General features: G+C 42.2%; 1 protein-coding gene across 1 annotated transcript in view; it reads left to right on the forward strand.

Annotated features, from left to right (window-relative positions):
* The window catches only part of LOC130404998 (VPS10 domain-containing receptor SorCS1-like), a 39166-nt gene that overhangs the window by 6856 nt on the left and 11308 nt on the right, over positions 1 to 21002 (forward strand). Inside the window, exons 2-19 of the mRNA XM_056609950.1 lie at positions 3625 to 3692; positions 4231 to 4330; positions 4602 to 4760; positions 6308 to 6381; positions 7714 to 7778; positions 9692 to 9810; positions 10274 to 10363; positions 11008 to 11187; positions 12557 to 12703; positions 13196 to 13298; positions 13723 to 13799; positions 14213 to 14304; positions 14961 to 15068; positions 15977 to 16094; positions 16379 to 16512; positions 17928 to 18044; positions 19074 to 19245; positions 20486 to 20672. Coding sequence (XP_056465925.1) covers positions 3625 to 3692; positions 4231 to 4330; positions 4602 to 4760; positions 6308 to 6381; positions 7714 to 7778; positions 9692 to 9810; positions 10274 to 10363; positions 11008 to 11187; positions 12557 to 12703; positions 13196 to 13298; positions 13723 to 13799; positions 14213 to 14304; positions 14961 to 15068; positions 15977 to 16094; positions 16379 to 16512; positions 17928 to 18044; positions 19074 to 19245; positions 20486 to 20672 — 2110 coding nt within the window. The remainder of the gene's footprint in view (positions 1 to 3624; positions 3693 to 4230; positions 4331 to 4601; positions 4761 to 6307; positions 6382 to 7713; positions 7779 to 9691; positions 9811 to 10273; positions 10364 to 11007; positions 11188 to 12556; positions 12704 to 13195; positions 13299 to 13722; positions 13800 to 14212; positions 14305 to 14960; positions 15069 to 15976; positions 16095 to 16378; positions 16513 to 17927; positions 18045 to 19073; positions 19246 to 20485; positions 20673 to 21002) is intronic.

Genomic DNA, 21002 nt, shown 5'->3' on the forward strand with positions numbered 1-21002 from the left:
CACTGTCTGTCTGTACATCTAAACTCTATTTATCAATAGCATGCCGCATGTTGGAGGAAGAAAGGAAATATGTCAAATACTTTCAACACAACGGTCTAATAATAGCATCAATCCATCATCCTGGTACACTTTCTACTTCCTATTATGCTCCTCTTTTTAATCAGAGAGGAGGATATGGAAACTGGTGTGAAGTTAACTTTAGCCTTTATTCAGCACAAAGCACAGTTATCCCCCAAAGAAAATTTTGACCCGGCACTAGATAGCTGCAGTGTGATTGACACCATCTTGGAAGGCCCTTCTGAATAGATTCTGTATAGGTTAGCAGTATTATGCGGTACGCATGGGGGACTTACCTTTCCCTGTCAATGACTGTCACAGAGAAGCTGGATTTCCAGCTGGCTCTATGTTGTGCATACAAATGATACAGGACATTACTACTGGACCCCGTCCCAAGGAAATGCATAAAGTTAATTGCCTTGCAAAACAAAGGGGAAAAGTAATTTGTCCATCTCTGTAAACTAATATGGATTGTTCTATTGTTTATGTCAATGTCCAGTATGGCTGGGTTTGTTTGGAAGTCAACAAGATATTTAATAGGACTGATACATTTTATTGTGTTCGCTTGTCCTTTGCTTAAATGAATAATGAAAAAAGTCCTCAGTAAGCATATTGTTTACTCGCTCGACTCTCGGCACATGACTTGAACAAATAACAGACGAGAATGTTTCAGAAATAAGTCATCTACAATTAGACTGATGGGGTGGTGGGGAAGGATAGAATAGTTGTTGGTGGTAATGGTGTTCTACTCCCAACCCAAACGTGCTGGTTTTGATTCCAAATGTCCACAGCCTAACTCGTAGGCATCCATGAGCAAGATGCCCTAACCCATACACTTGCTCAGTATTGACACGTCTCTGCCTTCACCATGGGTCGATTCAAAAAAATGAAATAGTATATTGTCTCACCTAAGTAGAATAAATGACCAAGGGAGATCTTTGTGAACCTAGCGATGATGGCACCGCAGAAGAGCAGGGGACACTGAGAGCAGAGAGAGAGTGAGAAGTAGGAGGAAGACGGTCTCTATTAATATCAGTAATTTATATTGCCTTCGAGCTGGAGCTCCCCCGAGTGTTGCCTTATCTCTGATGGGGATAACGTGTGTATAGCCAGCAGCACTTATGCTTATTAGGCCTGATCATTTAGTGTCTGCTAATTTACTGCTAATACTATATGTAATGTAATGCTCTCATCTCTGTGACTGCAGAGAGCGACTGTCCAAGCACCATAGAATGACTTCCATTTTACCCGTGTTATAAATGTGCATTTGATGCAGTCTTACAGCAGAATTCGATCTATCAGCAGCCTGTACAATTGGGTTTGTATCCGTGCAGCTAGAACATTGTTATTGAAAAGGTTTATGTTGTTGTCTTTGCTTTCGAGGTAAAGTAGGGAAATCATTAACTTTTAACTTGTTCCCCTCCGTAACGTGAGTGCTGTGGTCCAGTCTTCGAGACAAGCAGAGAAGAAAAGGGAGATTCTCTGTTAAAGGATTTGCAAACAGGCCTGTCCCCTCCCCCCCGACACCAACCCCCCTATCCCTGCTGCTGTTAATTAACATGTGGGGCTGTTTTGAAATTTATCTTGCAATCTTTATTGCTTTTTCATTCATATTAAGTAAAGGCTCGTATAAAACCTCTGCAACACTATGTCACTTTTACGATCCTATTCCAAAGAGATGCCTTGAGATATTTATGGACGCCCGTGCCAGGTATGACAGAATGACGTATTGTTTATTTATTTATAGTTCACCGATTGTAGTATTTTACAGCCCCATCCACCCTTCCACCGGCACCAAAAAGCTAATAAATAATAGTACATGCCAGCCATTCATCTCAATAAATGTACTGCCACACGCTCGGTTAATACTTTATACATCCATCCCTTTATTTAACTATTTTAACTCCCTCACCCTCAAGAATCACTAGTACCTTTTCAGAAAGTGTATATTATTTATGTTTGAACAATGTGCAATTGTTTTCTGGTGTCTACTGTGTTAGTAGTTTTGTCCTGTATTGTTGTGCCTCAAAAAAGTAATTTCCCCACAGGGATGATAAAAGTACGTAGTTATCTTTATCTACCTCGGTGGGCAAGATGACGCTGCTTTTAATATACTGCTCTTCCCACAGAAAGGTCCTGAGCCGGGTCAGCCCATGCCTACCGGCAACCCTTTAGCCCTTCCTTGTTAAGGCAGATATCATTCAAAACCCATTATGTTATCGATACAAAAAGTGTTGTTTTGTTTTGGTTTTATACAACTGATAATAATGCTGGGGGCAGGATAGTCCAGTAGAATAGTCAAAGGGCCCTATTTTAACGGTCTGAAACACAAGTGAGAAGCACCAAGCGCAAGTAGCTTTGTGGGCGGTTCTATGGCGATGTCGCTATTTTACCGGCGCAAAAATTACTCTTGCCTCCGGCACAAATCTAAAAAGGTTTGGTCTGAATTAGCCTAATTACCTGTAGGTGTGGTTTGGGCGTAACATGCAATAAACCAATGAGAGTGCCAGCTCCCATCCCCTTTAAGAGCCATTAGCGCATTTGAATCTGACAAGTTGATATTTTGACAGCGCATCTGTAGTCTCCGATGAGACAGATGCAGGTTTTCTTCCACAACTTCAGAAATACTGAGTCCTCAAATAAATTTCGGCAAAGAAAACTTAACACACATATGATATGCGGTAACTGTGGTTCTATTTACGGTATTTATATACTCAATACATTATAAACATTGTTTCTTATCAGTATTGTATGCATTATCGTTATCAACTTGTGTTCCTAATATGCATGCGTCCCCCCGTTAATATACATTGCCATGGGCTGTATTATGCGTTACGTGTTTAGTTTGTGTGTGTTTAAACAGATGGACGCACACACGCACCCGCATTCATTAATTATTTTACAAATACACACACTTCATTCATTCTTTTTAACACTCAATCGCGGTAAAACAATGTTTCTCACAATCAAATGCTCATCAATCCTAAAAGGTATGGGCTTGTACACGATGTCTGTGTCAAGAAAATATGTGTTTGCTGTGCGGTGTTTGCAGATGCATTGTGATTCGCAGTCAACTTATTACCGCTGTATCAGCTGTTCTTTCCCAAATAATTTACCAAGAATGTGTGGCTAGGTAGATGAGAGAAGCAAAGTGTATGCGCGAGGTGCACAAGCAACATTATGCATGCGCCCTTAAAATAGCATCTGAACAACACGCCACTGACTTTAAACCAGGTATTTCCTGGTTTGTGGCGCAAGTGGCTTCTGAAACTGCAAAATAGCACCAGGGAACGTTTGCGCCAGAACACGCCACCTCCTTTCGCCGAACCGCCCCTTGGGGTGCAAGATCATTCCCTAATTTACCGACGCGTTGGGCAGGAGGGAAAAGAACGCTCTGCGTCAGTTGCAAACTAGCAACGACACATACGCCAGTAATTAAGTCAATTGCGCCGGATGCAAGATAGGGCCCTATATGTGTCTCAAACAAGTTGCTTTGGATAGAAGTGTTTGTGAATAGATGGCGCTTGTACTGATACTTGAGTTGATCGTTTGTTGTCTTTTCTCTAGGTGATTCTTATGCTGACAAAATACTTTGACTTCACCACAGGCAGAGTTACGGAGAGTTCTTTATGGAGGTAAGAGATGGATTTTCTTAGCAGTTCCACCTTGCCAATACAAGGTCTGCAATTACTGTGTTATCTCCTTCGACTAAGAACTTGGATGGGACTGGCAGGAATACATGTGCAGGAATGCTTCATGGAGATACAATGGAGATGAGATGCCTTTTCATATCATGTTCACAATTCCCAAATGACAGGGCCCCAGCCTTGACAGAAATTCTGAAATACCGATGGCCAACTGTTGCAACAGATGGCAAAATACTGTCCCTTTAATGAAAGATTACAAAATAAAGCATATTCTTGCTGCTTAATTCATTTTGTTTATTTTTTCCGCAAAGGTTTTGCTGGTGATTATGGCATCCTGAACCGTACAGAGAAAATAATTACTTAATTTGGCTCATTAAAATATGATTAGTAAATTACTTGTCATTTTCTGCTGGCCACTTGAGACTACAAGACCTCATCAGTGTTTTTGAACTTGTAAAGTATCATCCCATCATCCTTTATCCGGTCACAACAGCTCACTGACTACATCCTTCAACTCCCATTTCAGGTCCACCGACTATGGAACTACCTACGAGAAGCTGAACGAGAGAGTGGGACTGAAGACGATACTGAGCTACTTGTACGTCAGTCCAAACAACAAAAGAAAGGTACCCCCGTCTCTTCGCCTACAGCAGCTATTAGAGAAACACAGCTATAAAAAAGCATATACTTATCGTTCCCATAAGAGCACGGCCGGTTCTGGATAGAAAAACTATAGTTTCCTTTTTGGTGCAACGTTGCACTGCCCCAGTTATATAGAAATGTGATATATTATCCACTCCATAGGATTTGATTGCACATCTGAGCGCCCTGGATGGGAGTCTCTCGAGGCGCCGTCTATCCATTTCCTCCTCATGGCCCTGTCTCGTCTCATCTCAGATCATGCTGCTGACTGACCCCGAGGTGGAGAGCAGTCTGCTCATTAGTGCTGACGAGGGGGCGTCCTACCGGAGACACAGCCTGGGCTTCGACATCCTCAGCCTGCTCTTTCACCCCGAGCAGGAGGACTGGATCCTGGCCTACAGCCACGATCAGAAGGTAATGTGTGTGCGGAGTAAGCCGGGCGTGGTGAAACTGAAACTGAAAGTCAAGGTAGAATAAAAAAGAAGAGAGACATGAAAGGGAAAGTAAAATGCATTAAGGCTTCAGGGAGAAATCTGAACTCTAATAATTGTTTGGGGTTGTTTTGTTGTTTATTTGCGATGGATCTTGAAATATTTATTATTAATTTATTATTTATGTCTTTTATGTTTGCGTAATTACCTTTCTTCAGGTCGTTTATTGAATTTAGTTTTTCTGCTTTGTGAAGCCGAAGTCGAGAAATAAAGTTTTGGATATTTTATTTAAGGCAATTTGTCTTCCGGAAAATGTGTTCTGTTATTTTGTTAATTGTGTCTGGACCCTCATTACCCAAGACACCAAGGCACAGCCGGCTAAATCTGCTTTCCTCTCCTTAAAACGAACAGCAGAGTTGCCTTTTCCCAGCGCATGGTACCATGTCCTTGATAAAGATATAGAGGCAGCTGACAGAAGAGACTCTCATCAAATGAAACAAAGTTCCCTCTTGCACGCCTTTTGACTAGCACAGACTGAAAAATAAAGAAACACACAGCTTGAGGCACCGGAGACACCTGCCTGTGTGTGTACGCACAACCATTTTTTCACAAACACCAATTTGCTCACACACACACGCAAAATAAAACACACCCTTTGAACCACAAAGGCAACTGCAGTGCGTACACAAACACACACACACACACACACACACACACACACACACACACACACACACACACACACACACACACACACACACACACACACACACACACACACACACACACACACACAAAAACATGCTGTCTACCATGCTCTGCACAACAGGCATCAGACTGAACTTCCAAGAGCTGATTCTGAAAGGTTTGATACTCAGTGAGGAAATGCCGGGCCATGGTTAGAGGGAGATAAATGGATAAATGGAGCCAGTGGAGCCAGAAAGCTTTGTCAAATGCCATCAATTGCCGTTTGACAACAGTAAATATAAAATAAAGGATCTCTTGGCAAAGTTTGCTTTGATGCTATTGCTAGCATTTTTTTTATTTGAAAGTGACTTAATGTTTTTCTGAGATTTGTGATTTTTCTTGACAAATAAAATGAAATAAAATACCTGAGAGTTGAAGGAAGAACAACAGGAGGCTTTGCAAGGCGGAAATACTGTATCCCCCATAATTCCTATTGAAAAATGTATCCAGCTCTTGATTTATCATGTTGGCAAAATTGTACCACACAGTTGATTGATTACCCTGCCAATAAAATGTCCGATGTCAAACCACGATGCTTTTGAACATCTAACTGTTTGCATGGAAGCATTACCATTTGGAAACAACTGTTCTCTGGTGATTTTGTCTCCAAGCATAACATCGACCTCAGAAGTGTTTAATTAGGTGCCTAATCCAAGAATTTCACCAAATTACACAAGTTACAACTGCCAAAAGATTTCTAAGGACTAAAGCCCTCTGCTGGTTATTTCTTTACAACAGACATTTCGTTTAATCACGCCCGATGTCTCCCCTTCTGTTTCCCAGCTTTATGTGTCTGTCGAATTTGGGAGAAGATGGCAGCTTGTCCATGACAACGTCGTCGCCAACAGATTCTACTGGTGAGGAATAATACACCAGCCTACGGCATTCAAACACATGTGTCGGTTTTTTTAACTTTTTCTAATGTTATTGGACTTTATATACATTTATGTATTTTCAACATTCTATAGTCTATAGTATATTCATTCCATCATAATATGAACAGATTGTATTCTGTAGTACTGTGAACATACCCTTAAATCTGTTTCAGTGTTACTTGCATTGTTTGTGGAATACAGAACAATGTAAATCAGACATGGATGGATGAGGCTGGTGTTGTGAAAAAAGGCTCCCACGTGAGACGGTTTGTCAATGTCAGCTCTAGCCACGCTGTTGTCGTTAACGGAGCCTAAAGAATAGATAAAAGCCGTTCACACGTGAAGAGCTCAGCTTAAATGTCTCTTTATATCAAACTTAGCCCTGGGAGAAAAAAAACCTTATCTTATCTAATAGCTGACAACCACACATTAACCATAACTTATGGCGGCCCAAGCAAGACAATTAAGCAGGCCACAGTTTATCAGTGTGGTCTCAGCCACCAATGGGAACCCAGAGCACCCTGTCCCTGGTCGCCTGTTGGCCAATAGAACGGCGACGTGGGATTTGACAAAGTGTCTATTAAAGGTGAAAAACGTCCGCGAAGCAATTACCAAACGCCGATAGAGGCGCGGGCGGGTCTGTTACTTTATACCATACTTCAGACCCCAGATGGCGAATCGAAAATGACAAGAAAGCTATATTTAGACCTGAGAGTGGCCATTATTGCAACAAGTGAACACTCGCTGTCAAAATGCACTTAACTGCTGCCATTAAACATTGGATTCCAACCACATATCTTTCATATATAGTCTTTCAGCTTATTATTGTATGAGTAAAAATGGTTAACGCTTAGGTCAATGTGTTGGAAATAGAAACATCTGTTGTAGTGTTGGTATTCATAATTCAAGCTATTGTGTCCGTATGTATGTATGTATGTATGTATGTATGTATGTATGTATGTATGTATGTATGTATGTATGTATGTATGTATGTATGTATGTATGTATGTATGTATGTATGTATGTATGTATATGTATATATATATTATATTATATGTGTATATATATTATATATATAAATAGATAAATAATTATAATGAATAGAAGTAACTAATTAACTAACAAATTGTAGCCTACATAATATATATGTATATGTGTATATGTATGGAGGCTACAATTTCTTATGTTTATTATATCTATTATTTATCTATTTTCACAATAATTACTGCAGTCTTCATTGTTCTGATTAAATTCAGAGGGCAGATATTAAAGTATGTTTAATAGATAAAGTTCTTATTGTATTAACTGTTGCAGGTCCCGACTGGGGTTGGATAAAGAGCAAGGAATGATTCACCTGGAGATCAGTGTATCTGATAGACGTAAGTACACACTTCCAGTGCATTATTTTACATTTCCATTACATTTAGGACTCCAGCACACACTTTTAGTCAAAGTGACATGCAGTTGAGGCTGGGTTATCAAAGCGTGTGTGTGTGTGTGTGTGTGTGTGTGTGTGTGTGTGTGTGTGTGTGTGTGTGTGTGTGTGTGTGTGTGTGTGTGTGTGTGTGTGTGTGTGTGTGTGTGTGTGTGTGTGTGTGTGTGTGTGTGTGTGTGTGTGTGTGTGTGTGGGTGGGTGGGTGGGTGGGTGGGTGGGTCCTGGGTGAATATGGACTGGAAGGTGTGGATGTGTGTCTGAGGACCCTCTTACAACTGCTGAGTGCATAGCCGCTAAAGCAATTAAATGTGCTATTTATGCATTTGGTAGACTTATTTATCCAAAGGGACATACAGTAAATTCACATAAACTGTTTTTTAGCAGCAAGTAGGGGCTAGGGCTTCTTTTGCATCAATGCCTTCTACAGGTAGTCTGCATCGCAGACCGAGCCCAGGGATTTGCCGTCTTTTATTGGCTTAATTTGATTTAATTTCATGAATTTTTATGATTCCAAATCATTACACAGAGGGCTCCTCCGGAGACTAGCATGCCAGCACGATCTGGGGTGATTAAAGTACTATCTTATCCCACACAAAAGGCTACAAACACATAGTGACACGCACTTCTTCCAAGATAATTATTGTGCTGCCATTTTTCGGCAGGCGTACAAAAGGGTTTACGCCGCCCTGTTCTAATTAGGCCTGCTTGTTTACCCTTCTTGAAATAAAACCAGACAGCAGATGAAAATGTTTTCTCTTGCGCCAGGGCTCCTATTGAAACAGCTTAATCAACTGAATGCCTGAGAGCTAGATTCCCTTGTTTCATGTGTGTGTCTTTTGCCCGGACGTCGCTTCGAAATCTAAATTGGCAGGCCGAAAACGGTTCTCATGCGATTAAGCTAATTTGTTTCTGCGATGCCCGGGCTCCGGCTCCGAGTTGGCCCACGGAGCGGAGAGAAGCAGTTCTGGAAGAGACCCTCACAGTGTTAATGTCTCGTCCCAAGGGAGAGGAGCATCAGCCCTCTCTCGCTCTCTCTCTGTCTCACTCTCTCTCTTGGGCCAAGACCCGAGGACAGCCCTCCCTCTTTCTCTCTCTGTCTCTGTCTCTGTCTCTGTCTCTCTTCTCTCTTCTCTCTCTGTCTCTGTCTCGGTCTCTGTCTCTCTTTCTCTCTCTGTCTCTGTCTCTGTCTCTCTTTCTCTCTCTCGCTGGGACAAGACCCGAGGACAGCTCTCTCTCTCTCTCTCTCTATCTATCTATCTATCTATCTATCTATCTATCTATCTATCTATCTATCTATCTATCTATCTATCTATCTATCTATCTATCTATCTATCTATCTATCTATCTATCTGTCTGTCTGTCTGTCTGTCTGTCTGTCTGTCTGTCTGTCTGTCTGTCTGTCTGTCTGTCTGTCTGTCTGTCTGTCTGTCTGTCTGTCTGTCTGTCTGTCTGTCTGTCTGTCTGTCTGTCTGTGTCTGTGTCTGTGTCTGTGTCTGTGTCTGTGTGTCTCTCTCTCTCTGGGGCAAGACAGTAGGACGTCTCTGTCTCTGTCTGTATCTTTCTCTGTCTCTCTCTGTCTCTGCCTATGACAGCCCTTTCTCTCTCCCTCTCCCTCGTTCACCCTGTCCCCCTATGTGCCTCTCTCGCTGTGGCTTTCCGTTCATCTATTAGTGAGCTCAGACACTGACCTCAGAGGGCTTATATATTATTATTATTATTTTGTTTTGTTTTGTATCCAAGAACTGGCTTAGGATGCCATCAGCGTAAGTGATGCTTAGACCCAATATGGAGGACACGCTGAAGGTTATATTTGTGTTTATATATTTATTTATGAACTTTTCCTTCACTTCACTGCAGGCTCCCAGTACATTACATGCAAGCTACAGAACTGCTCGGAAGGAAACAAGGGCAAGCCGTTCCCGGGATTCATCCGGCCCGACTCCTTGGTGGTTCAGGACCAGTACGTGTTCATCCAGGTGGGTTTTTTATTGCCCGGTCCGTCTTCATTAAAAGACAATTAAACGGCGATGCAAGGGCCGGCGCTGAATCGCTTGCTTAATGTGCAATTCCCCCACTTTTCATTAACTAATAGGGGGAGGGGGAGGGCAATATTGTGATGAAGGATGACTTTGTACTGAATGTATTTGTGTAAGGCCCCTAAGCCTTCCCCCCCCCCCCCTTCCAGCCCCACCAAGTACTCTTTATGAACTACTTCTTTGTTTTTGCTGCTTTTCTGGGGATAGCAGCTTGTGTAATAAAGCATACAGACACGTGGATGAGAAAAGGATTAGAGATGTTAGGTATGAACAGTTTTTTCAGGTGCCGTCCATCTGTCCATGATGTGTTTCTCCACTACTTTTTTTTGTCTTTGGCTTTATGTGATGCGAGCCAATGTACTTAAAGCATATAGACGTTGATTGGGTGATATTGCTGTTCCAGGTGCCGATAGCGGGGCAGTCTGTCCACTATGTGTCCTATAAAAGGAACCCCTTCTACCCCATGAAGCTGCCCAAGTACACGCTGCCCAAGGTGAGAAACAATTTGGTTGGGGCGAGTTTCATACATACTGGAGTAAAGCGGATATTTGGTATTATATTGTTCATTGTTTGCTCCCTCAGTTAGCACAAATTGTATATCTTACCCACTCATTTAGCATCACATTTGGCTGCTAATTCTTTTTTTATACATCAATTAGCTCACTCCGTAAGTGACACTTAGTTTTCTTCCTCACTTAGCATCAGTGTAGCAATTTCCATGTTGCTACAAGCCACATAGGTGATGTTGGAAACTGGTTTATTGTAAGGCTTGCAGACGATGATACATGACGATGCGATCAATGCTGCCATGCAGAAGATCTCTCTCCCGAGTGTGTGGGGTGGTGGCTGGTGTAACCTGTGCACGTTGATTTCCCAATGCACAACCGGTGTGCAGCCTCACCCAGCGCCAGAGTCCCATCCGTCTGACACGGCCTGGTGAGGCTGCTCCAACCCGCCACCACCCACACACACTCCCACAATCAAGTTTGTTTGCTTCTTTAGTATCAGTCGGTTTCGCTTCCTCAGTAAGTTAGCTTCCTCGTTGAGCATCAGTCAGTGATGTCTTCCACAGTCGCCATCGTATATTCAGCATCCTCTTGCTAATTACGTGGCTGTCACTGCCATTCCTTTTTCCAGGACTTGCAGATAATCAGCACGGATGACAACCAAGTTGTGACAGCCATCCAGGACTGGCACCAGAACGACTCGTACAACCTGTACACGTCTGAGCAGGGAGGGCTGTTCTTCACCCTGGTGCTGGAGAATGTGGTCAGCAGTGGTGGACCGGAGGGCAACGTCATGATAGACCTCTACGAGGTAGGAACACCCACCCACCCACCCATGCATAAATTATCACTCTTTCCATTTGGCCATCCGTACACACATAGTCTTGTCAACCCTCCCTCCATCCCCCTCTCATCTTTCCTCCCATAAATCATCTATCCATCCATGTTTCACCAATCTATCATTCAACCTCTATCTATCCATCCATCCATGTAATCTATCAATCTATCCATCAATCTAGCTGTCTGTCTATCCATCATCCGTTCATCTACCCTCCAACTGCTCATCCATTATCCATTGAATGTAGCCTTCTATCACTCCACCTATCCCTCTTTTCATCCATCCATCCATCCATCCATCCATCCATCCATCCATCCATCCATCCATCCATCCATCCATCCATCCATCCATCCATCCATCCATCCATCCATCCATCCATCCATCCATCCATCCATCCATCCATCCATCCATCCATCCATCCATCCATCCATCCATCCATCCATCCATCCATAATTTTCTCTATCGTCAACCGACTATGTTTTGCCGAATGCACACTGCATGGATCAATTGTGAGATACCAGTTCAGCTTTGCAGTTTTACGGCAGACTGTTGCCAGTTTATTGTGTATAAATAGCCAAAGACGGCTCACTTCATCTTCTTTGTGCTTTTGCCCCGAAGCGTCTACATTTCTCAACCCCTATCTGGACCTTGTTTGCTCTTTCCCTCCTCTCTTGTGGTCTCGTGGTGACCTGAACTAAAACATTTAGTAGCGCCGCTGCTCCCCGGCACCAAGCCAACGAGGTCCTGACACCAGCGTTAGCATAACGCAGGCCAGTTCTAGCTCGTTCTTGTCCTCTCTTCCACACAGTGGAGCACTTTACCTCACACACAGGACACAAAGGCTCAACTAAATCCTGTATAAGCTTCAAGACCCTGGATGGAAGCTACAGATTTCTGCCTCCCTCTATAGATTATCTTCCACTGCAGTCATTTCTCTTCCTGCGACAGGATGGTATTCCCTTGGCCGACCGACCGAGGAAAGTTTTACTTTGTTCCATGTACAAAGATTTGCACAACATCAAAATAAAAAAGGAAATGCGGCCATGCGAGGACGACCGAGGGAATGGTTGGATTGCATCGTCGTTGCATCCTCTCGGCGGATAAAGATAAAGTAGCAAAGTCTCGAAACTGAGCTTTTACTTTGTTTTGAATCCCTACAGAAGGATCCAAAATAGTCGTCTCTGTCTGAGAAAGAAACTGCATGTGACCAGACGCCTTTTCTTGTTGCAAACAAACCCTTTTTCGTTTGTGCTTTAACTTTGAGTATCAATTGATATATTGTAGGAAAAGTGGAAAGTTTGACAACTTTGCCTCCCCCTCCCCCGCCCACCTTCCACTACAGGTAGCTGGGATTAAGGGAGTTTTCCTGTCAAATAAAGTCGTTGACGGCCAAGTGAGAACTTACATAACGTACAACAAGGGGAGGGACTGGCAGCTACTGCAGGCTCCTGCAAGAGATCTCCAGGGAAACACGGTATACTGTGAACAGGTACATGGCTATATATATAGATTTGTGGGTGTGTTTGTGTGTGTGTGTGTGTGTGTGTGTGTGTGTGTGTGTGTGTGTGTGTGTGTGTGTGTGTGTTTTAAGAAGCTCAGAGCCCTTTCAAAACCTCAAAATAGAGGGGAAATCGTATTTTTAATGTTAGACATCAAAGTTATTATAAAAATATTCAAATTTTCACTTGGCATTCGGAAAGATGTCCTTTACCAGTAAAAACACTTAACCTTACTTTTTTTGTGCAATGTGTTTTTATCACATATGGGATCCTCTGAGGGGTTCAATGTGTCATTGGATCTCACATTAAACCAACAATAGATTTGTCGTACTCTACAGAGGTTCTGTGAAATAATGATATTGAGGGAATAACTTTTACTTTGACAGGTATCAGCCCGCCCCTGTCTGTTCTCAGGGAATAACTATAATTATGACTAATGTCTGCCTATATCTCTCCCTCTCTTATATCCTCCTGTTTGTCAGCCATTTTGTTCCTTGCACCTGCACCTCCATGTGTCTGAGAACCCTTACACTTCAGGGAACATTGTGAGCAAAGACTCAGCTCCAGGAATTATAATTGCGTCAGGTAAGGAAGTTGTGCAACACGGTAAATGTTCAACTCTTTCGGCTGATGGCTGGTTGCCACGGAAACAGGCGGTAGACCCTCGACTTTACCTAATAGTCGCTTGTTCCACAGCTAATGGTACCTCTGTTGGCAGCATTCTCGTGCGAGCAAGTCTATATTTCCTGTTACAGTTCTGACAGTGGAGCAAAAATGGTTTTCTGTACTCATAGGATTGTTTTTCTGCTAGGATACACATGAACTGTGCTTGGCCTGAATGACTGTACCCTCATGTGTTAAAGGTTCAAACTGGCATATTTGAAAATGTTTCTTGCAAAATGAGGTATATTCATGTCGATCGGAGACCTTTGTCAGTTTATTGTTTTTTTCTTTCTGTTGATGACTATAAACATGTCCTTCTAAATAATAGCTGTTTTTTTGTGCGCAGGTGTGATGGGCCCTGAATTAACCAGCAATAACGTCAGCATTTTCATTACGTCTGATGCCGGGAACACATGGAGAGAGGTAGCACTCTTGTTTTTGCATTTCTGGGCAGTGTGAACTCATATCAAAGAGAGGGCGAATTGATTTTGCTTTCGGCTTCTATAAACCCGCTTAGAGAAGAAAATCGGGTGAATAACAATTCCTAACAAACAATTGATACTTGACTGGCTTAACTTCAGTGTGCGTGAATATCTTTTTGAGAGATTAAGTCTTGTTTAAAAATACATTAATTAAATTATGTTTATATACATTCTGATGAGGGTGGCCTGGCCCTATAACCTTCAATTCAGGCAATTAGTTTGTCGGAATCTGGGAGAATTGCCATCCACACCATCAAATATTCAGATGCGTGGATGTTTGCTGTAGCCGTCTCTCTGCAATAACAAGTCCAGCTCAAACGGTGTAAATGGAATTGCTCTGGTTTTCTCTCCCAGGTGTTTGAGGAGGAATACAGCGTCTTGTTTCTGAACCAGGGAGGTGCTCTGGTGGCCATACGACACACTCCGCTGCCCATAAGACATATCTGGTACAGAAATATATGCATTATGCCTTCCAGGGAAATGTGTGCATGCCTTCGCTTTTTTTTTTTTTCATTCTGATTGAATTCACCTCTGTAATAGCCGTCCCCCCGTAGTCGGTCTGTTTCTTGCAGTCAGCCCCCTAGTCAGTTTGTCTTTCTTAGTTGGATACTTGCATTATGATTGAATTCATCTCTGTTTGCGGCTAATGTCCCTAGCCGCTCTTTTTCCCAAACCATACATCGTTGTTTCATTCTGAAATATAGACAATATGTCTCAAGGCAAAACAGTTTTACTTATCAAACTGCATTAATACTCCCTAGTCTCGGTATTCTTCTTCTGAATCCGTCATATATGGCACAGTTGTCTTTGAAAAACAAGCACAGATCTTCAAGGGAAAACCGTTACATGCATGCGCTTTTATTATGTCTCTTATGGAACGTCTCTTTGTAGCCCTGATCCCCCTCGTCACCTGGTTGTTGTTCTCCGACCTTCCTAACAATACACCAACCTAGGGAACCCTGACCTCGAAAATACACATTATGTCTTGGTGAAAAACTGCAAAATGTACTTTTCTTTTTCCTTTCTGATGGAGCTGACCTCTTTTTGTAACTCTGGTCTCCCTAGTCACCCGTTTTGTACTCCTTCCTCCTCCTTCCTCCAGGCTGAGTTTTGATGAAGGCCAGCGCTGGGATCAGTACAGCTTCACCTCCTCCCCGCTCTACGTGGACGGGGTGCTGGGGGAGCCAGGGGAGGACACCCTTATTATGACGTACGTAGACTTGCTACAAAAACCTCAATACTTCCCTTGTGTCCAACCGATAGACGTGGTTACGACAGGCAGACAGACAAAACTGAACCGAAAGAGATCCGGACCGATGTCCGGTTTTACCGGCACAAAAGAAATGCATTAACAAGTCAAAAAGAAAACGAAAGGAAACTGCAGTTACAATAGATTGAACAAAGGTTAGAACAAATTGGATTGATATTGAGACTGATGCCCATGTTCTAGCATTGAAAAATAGTATAATATTAACTATTATATAGTTAGTCATTTAGAATATGTGTTTAGCCCAAAGTGACATACAGGTGGATCCAGAAACAGGTTGTTCAGGAGAAGGTATCTGGGTTTCTTGCTCAAGGATGTCTACAGCTTTGCGGACCGTAGGGGTTCAAACTCAGTACGTTATGGCTGGAATTTGAACATCCTAGCCACAGCGCTATGCTATCTACTATAATAGAATATTGTTGAGGGGAAATATTGCTCTATTGATATAGCACCTTATTGAAGCACTCCATTTATTAACTTAAAGGTCAGAACTGAAAATAGCGTTTGGATGATTTTTGTTTGCTTGCCGTCTCAAAGTGTAATCACTTGAAAAATTGCTATTTGTTTATGCTTATTGTAGTGGGAGCTTGGGGAGCATTTGATCTAGTTCTCAGCGGTCGCTTGGGCAGTGTGCTACATTACTGTGAGCATTTCCTGTCTCCTCCAGCTACCCTGTCCTGTCACGTTTCAGAAACCTGCTGCCCTCAGCACTCTCCCAACCCACCCCAATCTTGCTCATATGCCCCGGTGGTTCGCACCCTTGCTCTGCGACGTCACTCCGGATAAGTGCGTCCGCCCAGCGACCAAACGTTGATGCTGAAGATGAGTGTGACTGTGTTGTTTCTGTGCAGAATATTCGGTCACTTCAGCCATCGATCTGAGTGGCAGCTGGTGAAGATCGACTTCCGGTCCTTCTTCAGCCACCGCTGTCAGCCGGACGACTACCTGACCTGGCAGCTACACAACGAGGTAAGGCCAGGCCAGCTACTATTTTGATCACTACTCGTCTCACACGACAAACAGTCAAGTCTATTGCACTTGATTATTTGTCATGTGTGTTATCGGGGGCGAAGCCCTCCATCCCAGCCCATAGTCTCAAAGGGCGTCACAGGCCCCCTCTCATCCTCAGCTCGGGAAAAATATTTTAGTTATCAAGGAATAAACCTGATACTTGATGTCGGGTCACATGAGGTCCAGTCCAGCCCCACCCCTACTCCAACCGACCACAACAACAGCACGTTGTGTGTTTACAGGGGGAGGTCTGCATCATGGGCGTGAAGAGAACCTTCCAGAAATTAAAAGGCAGCGCCCGGTGCGTGAAGACCAGGGACCAGCAGCGCGCCCGCGACTCAGTGCCATGTCCGTGCACCGAGGCGGACTTTGAGTGGTGAGAGCAGGGTTGTTGGTGTTTGGGGGGGTTGGCGGTGGTGGTGGCGGTTGAGCACATTGCTTCTTTTCTGCATCAGTGAATCCAATACATCACACTCTCCTAATCTCCACAGGCAGGACTGTTTTTTTTTCTTATTATACCCACTGCTAGGAAAAATAAATATATACAAACTACAGGAAAAGTTGCTGCTTGAGTTTGGGTTTTCAGGGCCGAGTGAAGTTGGACAGACTATAATCTTCAAATGGTGGAAATTTCGATACGGTTGAGATTTTTTTTTTTTTCCTTCTGGCGATTGCCATGAAATAAACATACAAAGTAAAGGAAGAGTTCATGTTTGGGTCTCCAGGGCCAATTGAAGTTAGACAGACTTTAAATGCTAGAAATGTTGATGTAGCTAAGATGTGTTTTTTTTATGTTGTATGCTAGGAAATAATATGTACAAACTACAGTAGGAGTTAATGTTTGAGTTTGCAGAAGGTAGAGCGACTACAGACTTGAATTTTCAAGAATGATTAGGATAATTACTATTAATATATATACAGTATATACAAACAACAGGAAGAGTTCATGTTTGACTCTGAGTTTTCTGTGCCAAATGCAGAAGGTAGATTTCAATTATTGAGAAGTTTGATATGGAAGATTTATATTTATCTACACACATACTGTGTGTATATATATATATATATATATATATATATATATATATATATACATATCCTACAGTAAGAAGAGTTCAGGTTTGAGTTATATGTGCCAAGTGAAGTTGGATGAGTATAATACAAATCAGAAAGTTGGAATTGTTGACATGGTTAAGACGGGTATTTTATTGTATACCGCCGCATTGAAATAAATATATATCCTGCAAACTATTGGAAGATGTATTGTTTGAGTTTTCAGAGCCAAGTGAAGACCCTAGGGAGACTGTAGTTTTCAAATGTCGAATATGTTTAGATGGTTAAGATATGTTTTTATTGAATTTTATGTTGAATGCTAGGAAATAAATATACTGTATATATATACAAACTATGGGAATGTTTTAGGTTGCTTTTTCAGTGACAATTGAAGTCCGATAGTCCAGGGAAGTTAAAGGGAAGTTTGTTTGGGTTTTCAGGGCGAAGTGAAGGAGCTAGAGACAAATGTTTAGGAGGTTTTAAATGCATGCTGTAACAGAAGGGGAATCAGATCATTTTCTCATTATTTATCTTGCTTAAAGTTCAATATATTTTTCGTAGTATAATAAGTTATCAGAATGAATGTCAAAAACACTGTGCCTACATTATGATATACAGTAAATAACCTTACCTCTGCCTCCAACAAGACTGAAACATTGTTCAGTTATTGGTTGTGAACATTTGAAAACTAATTTGTGTGCATGTTTCGTTCCATGGCAACTCGACGGCTTGACTGAGTAGCGACTACGGCTTCGAGAGGGGCACGGATGGGAGCTGCTCGCCGACGTTCTGGTTTGTCCCGACAGCAGCGTCCCGAGACTGCCCCGTTACCACTGAGAGCTACCTCAACAGAACCGGGTACAGAGAGAGAGCGAGAGAGAGGTGTTATAGAAGTGGATAGCGGGGAACACTTTTATTGAGTTAACATTATCCTCTGCTTTTTGATGAAAAACTGTGACTCAATACTGCCACCTTCCTCATGTTTTGTGTGAATGTGTGTTTTTGTGTGTGTGTTTCTGGAAGTGTAGTCCTTTATAAAGAAATGAAAGCTACGCATCCATCTGTACATGTAATGTATTCATTCACATCACGACTATCCATCTATCACACTGTGTTTTGATAGATAGATAGATAGATAGATAGATAGATAGATAGATAGATAGATAGATAGATAGATAGATAGATAGATAGATAGATAGATAGATAGATAGATAGATAGATAGATAGATAGATAGATAGATAGATAGATAGATAGATAGATAGATAGATAGATAGATAGATAGATAGATAGATAGATAGATAGATAGATAGATAGATAGATAGATAGATAGATAGATAGATAGATAGGTAAAGAGTTATACAGAACAGAGAGGGAGAAAGCAGGATTAAAAAAGGTTTTTGGAGAGAAAGATATCAGAAATACAGCTGCTGAAATACTGCTGTTCTTTGGAAAGAACAGCAGAAATAGAGTATATACGTCAGCTTCAAATAACACATTATATTTTTCTGGTGTGTGTATTCCATTGTGTGTGTGTGTGCGTGTGTTTGTGTGTGTGTGTGTGTGTGTGTGTGTGTGTGTGTGTGTGTGTGTGTGTGTGTGTGTGTGTGTGTGTGTGTGTGTGTGTGTGTGTGTGTGTGTGTGTGTGTGTGTGTGTGTGTGTGTGTGTGTCTCTGCTCCTTCATTATAAATGTAAATGTAAATTTTTTTGTAACACACATTTAAAAAAACAACAGTTGAACAAAGTGAATAAAAAAAAAATGTGTGTGTGTGTGTGTGTGTGTGTGTGTGTGTGTGTGTGTGTGTGTGTGTGTGTGTGTGTGTGTGTGTGTGTGTGTGTGTGTGTGTGTGTGTGTGTGTGTGTGTGTGTGTGTGTGTGTGTGTCCTAGGTACCGCAGGGCTTTGTCCAATAATTGCACGGTGGGAGGTGGGGCACGGCCGGGCCCCAGGCGACAGAGATGCCCCAGCTCGGCCCCCAGGGGCCTGCAGCTGCTCACCATGGAGCAGACCCTGGTGGCCCCGCTGGGAAACAACGTAACCCTCCTCGTCTTCCTTGAGGAGGTGCTGACGCCAGGAGTATGTGTGTGTGTGTGTGTGTGTGTGTGTGTGTGTGTGTGTGTGTGTGTGTGTGTGTGTGTGTGTGTGTGTGTGTTTGTGTTTGTGTTCTTCGTCTATAAAGTGTTGTGTGTGTGTAATGTAATCATGATTGTAGAAAAGGTGACTTGATGCTCAGATTAGTCTTACTTTCAGGACATGGTATATCCCTAAAGAATAATATTTTTCTTTAGAAAAAATCCCAGGATGAATAATAGTTCGAAAAATGTCATAAGGGATTTCCCTCAATCCTTCAAATGTAACTAGCTGGCACTGATAACACACTGCACTGCTATCACATCCAGGAGCTCTTTATTAGCCAAGTAAGTTAACACATAAGGAAGGAACATGCAACAGATTTATATTGGTGCACTGCTTTTCAAAGGAACTGAAAAACATGTACAAGAGCTAGTAACCATTTTAGCACATTAACTATAAATACTAAAGATGTTTAGGTTTGTAAGTTACTGCTGTTCATTTAAGAAGGGGAATGGAATCGTGCTGATATCATGATAATATAATATCAATGTTTATTCTATTATTATTGTAAACATTATAATGATGTACCGGTAAATGTTTCTTTCATGTTACCTACTGTAAACAAGTTAGGTAGATTCGATTTTGGCGTAAAATCCCTCCATGCTTTTCCTGGCTCATTCTGTTACAAAGGGGGAAACAAATTTAAGTGGTAAACAATGAGACTGTTGAAATGAGAAACTAATTGTCATTGAAGTTGACCACAAATGGCGGAAACTGACCAAACAAAACCAAACTTGAAAACAAAAAGATAAATGTGTGACCTGTGGTCATTCGTGTTTTTGTGTTTTGTTTTGGGTATTCATTTCAGTGAATCGCTCTGTCTTGTCTTTTTGTTTTTTTGTTGTTGTTTGTTTCTGTGAGGGGTGATGGTTAATAGGCTGTGCGTCACTAGGTGGATTTCTTGGCCCAGTGAGAAATTATCATCTCCATCTCAGCAAACTAATGTGTGTTAGTTTGTTTTGAGTTGTATGTTTTTGCACAATTAATGTATGATTTTGCACAATTAATGAATGCACTATCATTTCAATGTACATTTCATTACGATTCTATTGGACTTAAATTCTTGGAAGCTGAGATGAAAGTGGACAATATCCTGTTTTGCCAGTTTTGACACTGTTGTTACCTTACACATTTATGTGTGTTGTTTGGTGTGTTGTGTTGTCTGCAGGGTGCGAGCGCCACCACTAGCATCACGGTGGACTTTGGTGACGGCACGGCGGTGTCGTACGCCAACACCAGCTCCATCGAGGATGGGATCCGCCACATGTACAACAGAGTTGGCATCTACCACGTCTCGGCAACGGCTCGCAACCACCTGGGGTCGGACCGGGTCACCCTGTTCCTACACGTCTCCTGTGAGTCGGCAAACTACAAAATAAGTGGCAGATGAGAAAACACCCACGTATTACCATGGTTATCATGGTTGCCATGACACCCGTTGATCGGAGATACAGCGACTAATCAAGAACCAACAACGGGTATTTTCTTTAGGGAACTCCCCCTGTGGTTACTATTGAGTCATTGAACAGATGTTGTCGTTCGACTTGCAGTGATTTCAGATCCATTTCTTTAAGGAGCAGGTAAAGGGGTAGGGCATCCTGTGCTTTGAGCCTGCATGTCACTGTGGACATTAGGGGATCAAATATTATCATAATACAGCCCAGTCCAATGTGGGAAAATAACCA

Source organism: Gadus chalcogrammus, chromosome 15, assembly GCF_026213295.1.
Source record: "Gadus chalcogrammus isolate NIFS_2021 chromosome 15, NIFS_Gcha_1.0, whole genome shotgun sequence".
NCBI lineage: Eukaryota > Metazoa > Chordata > Actinopteri > Gadiformes > Gadidae > Gadus > Gadus chalcogrammus.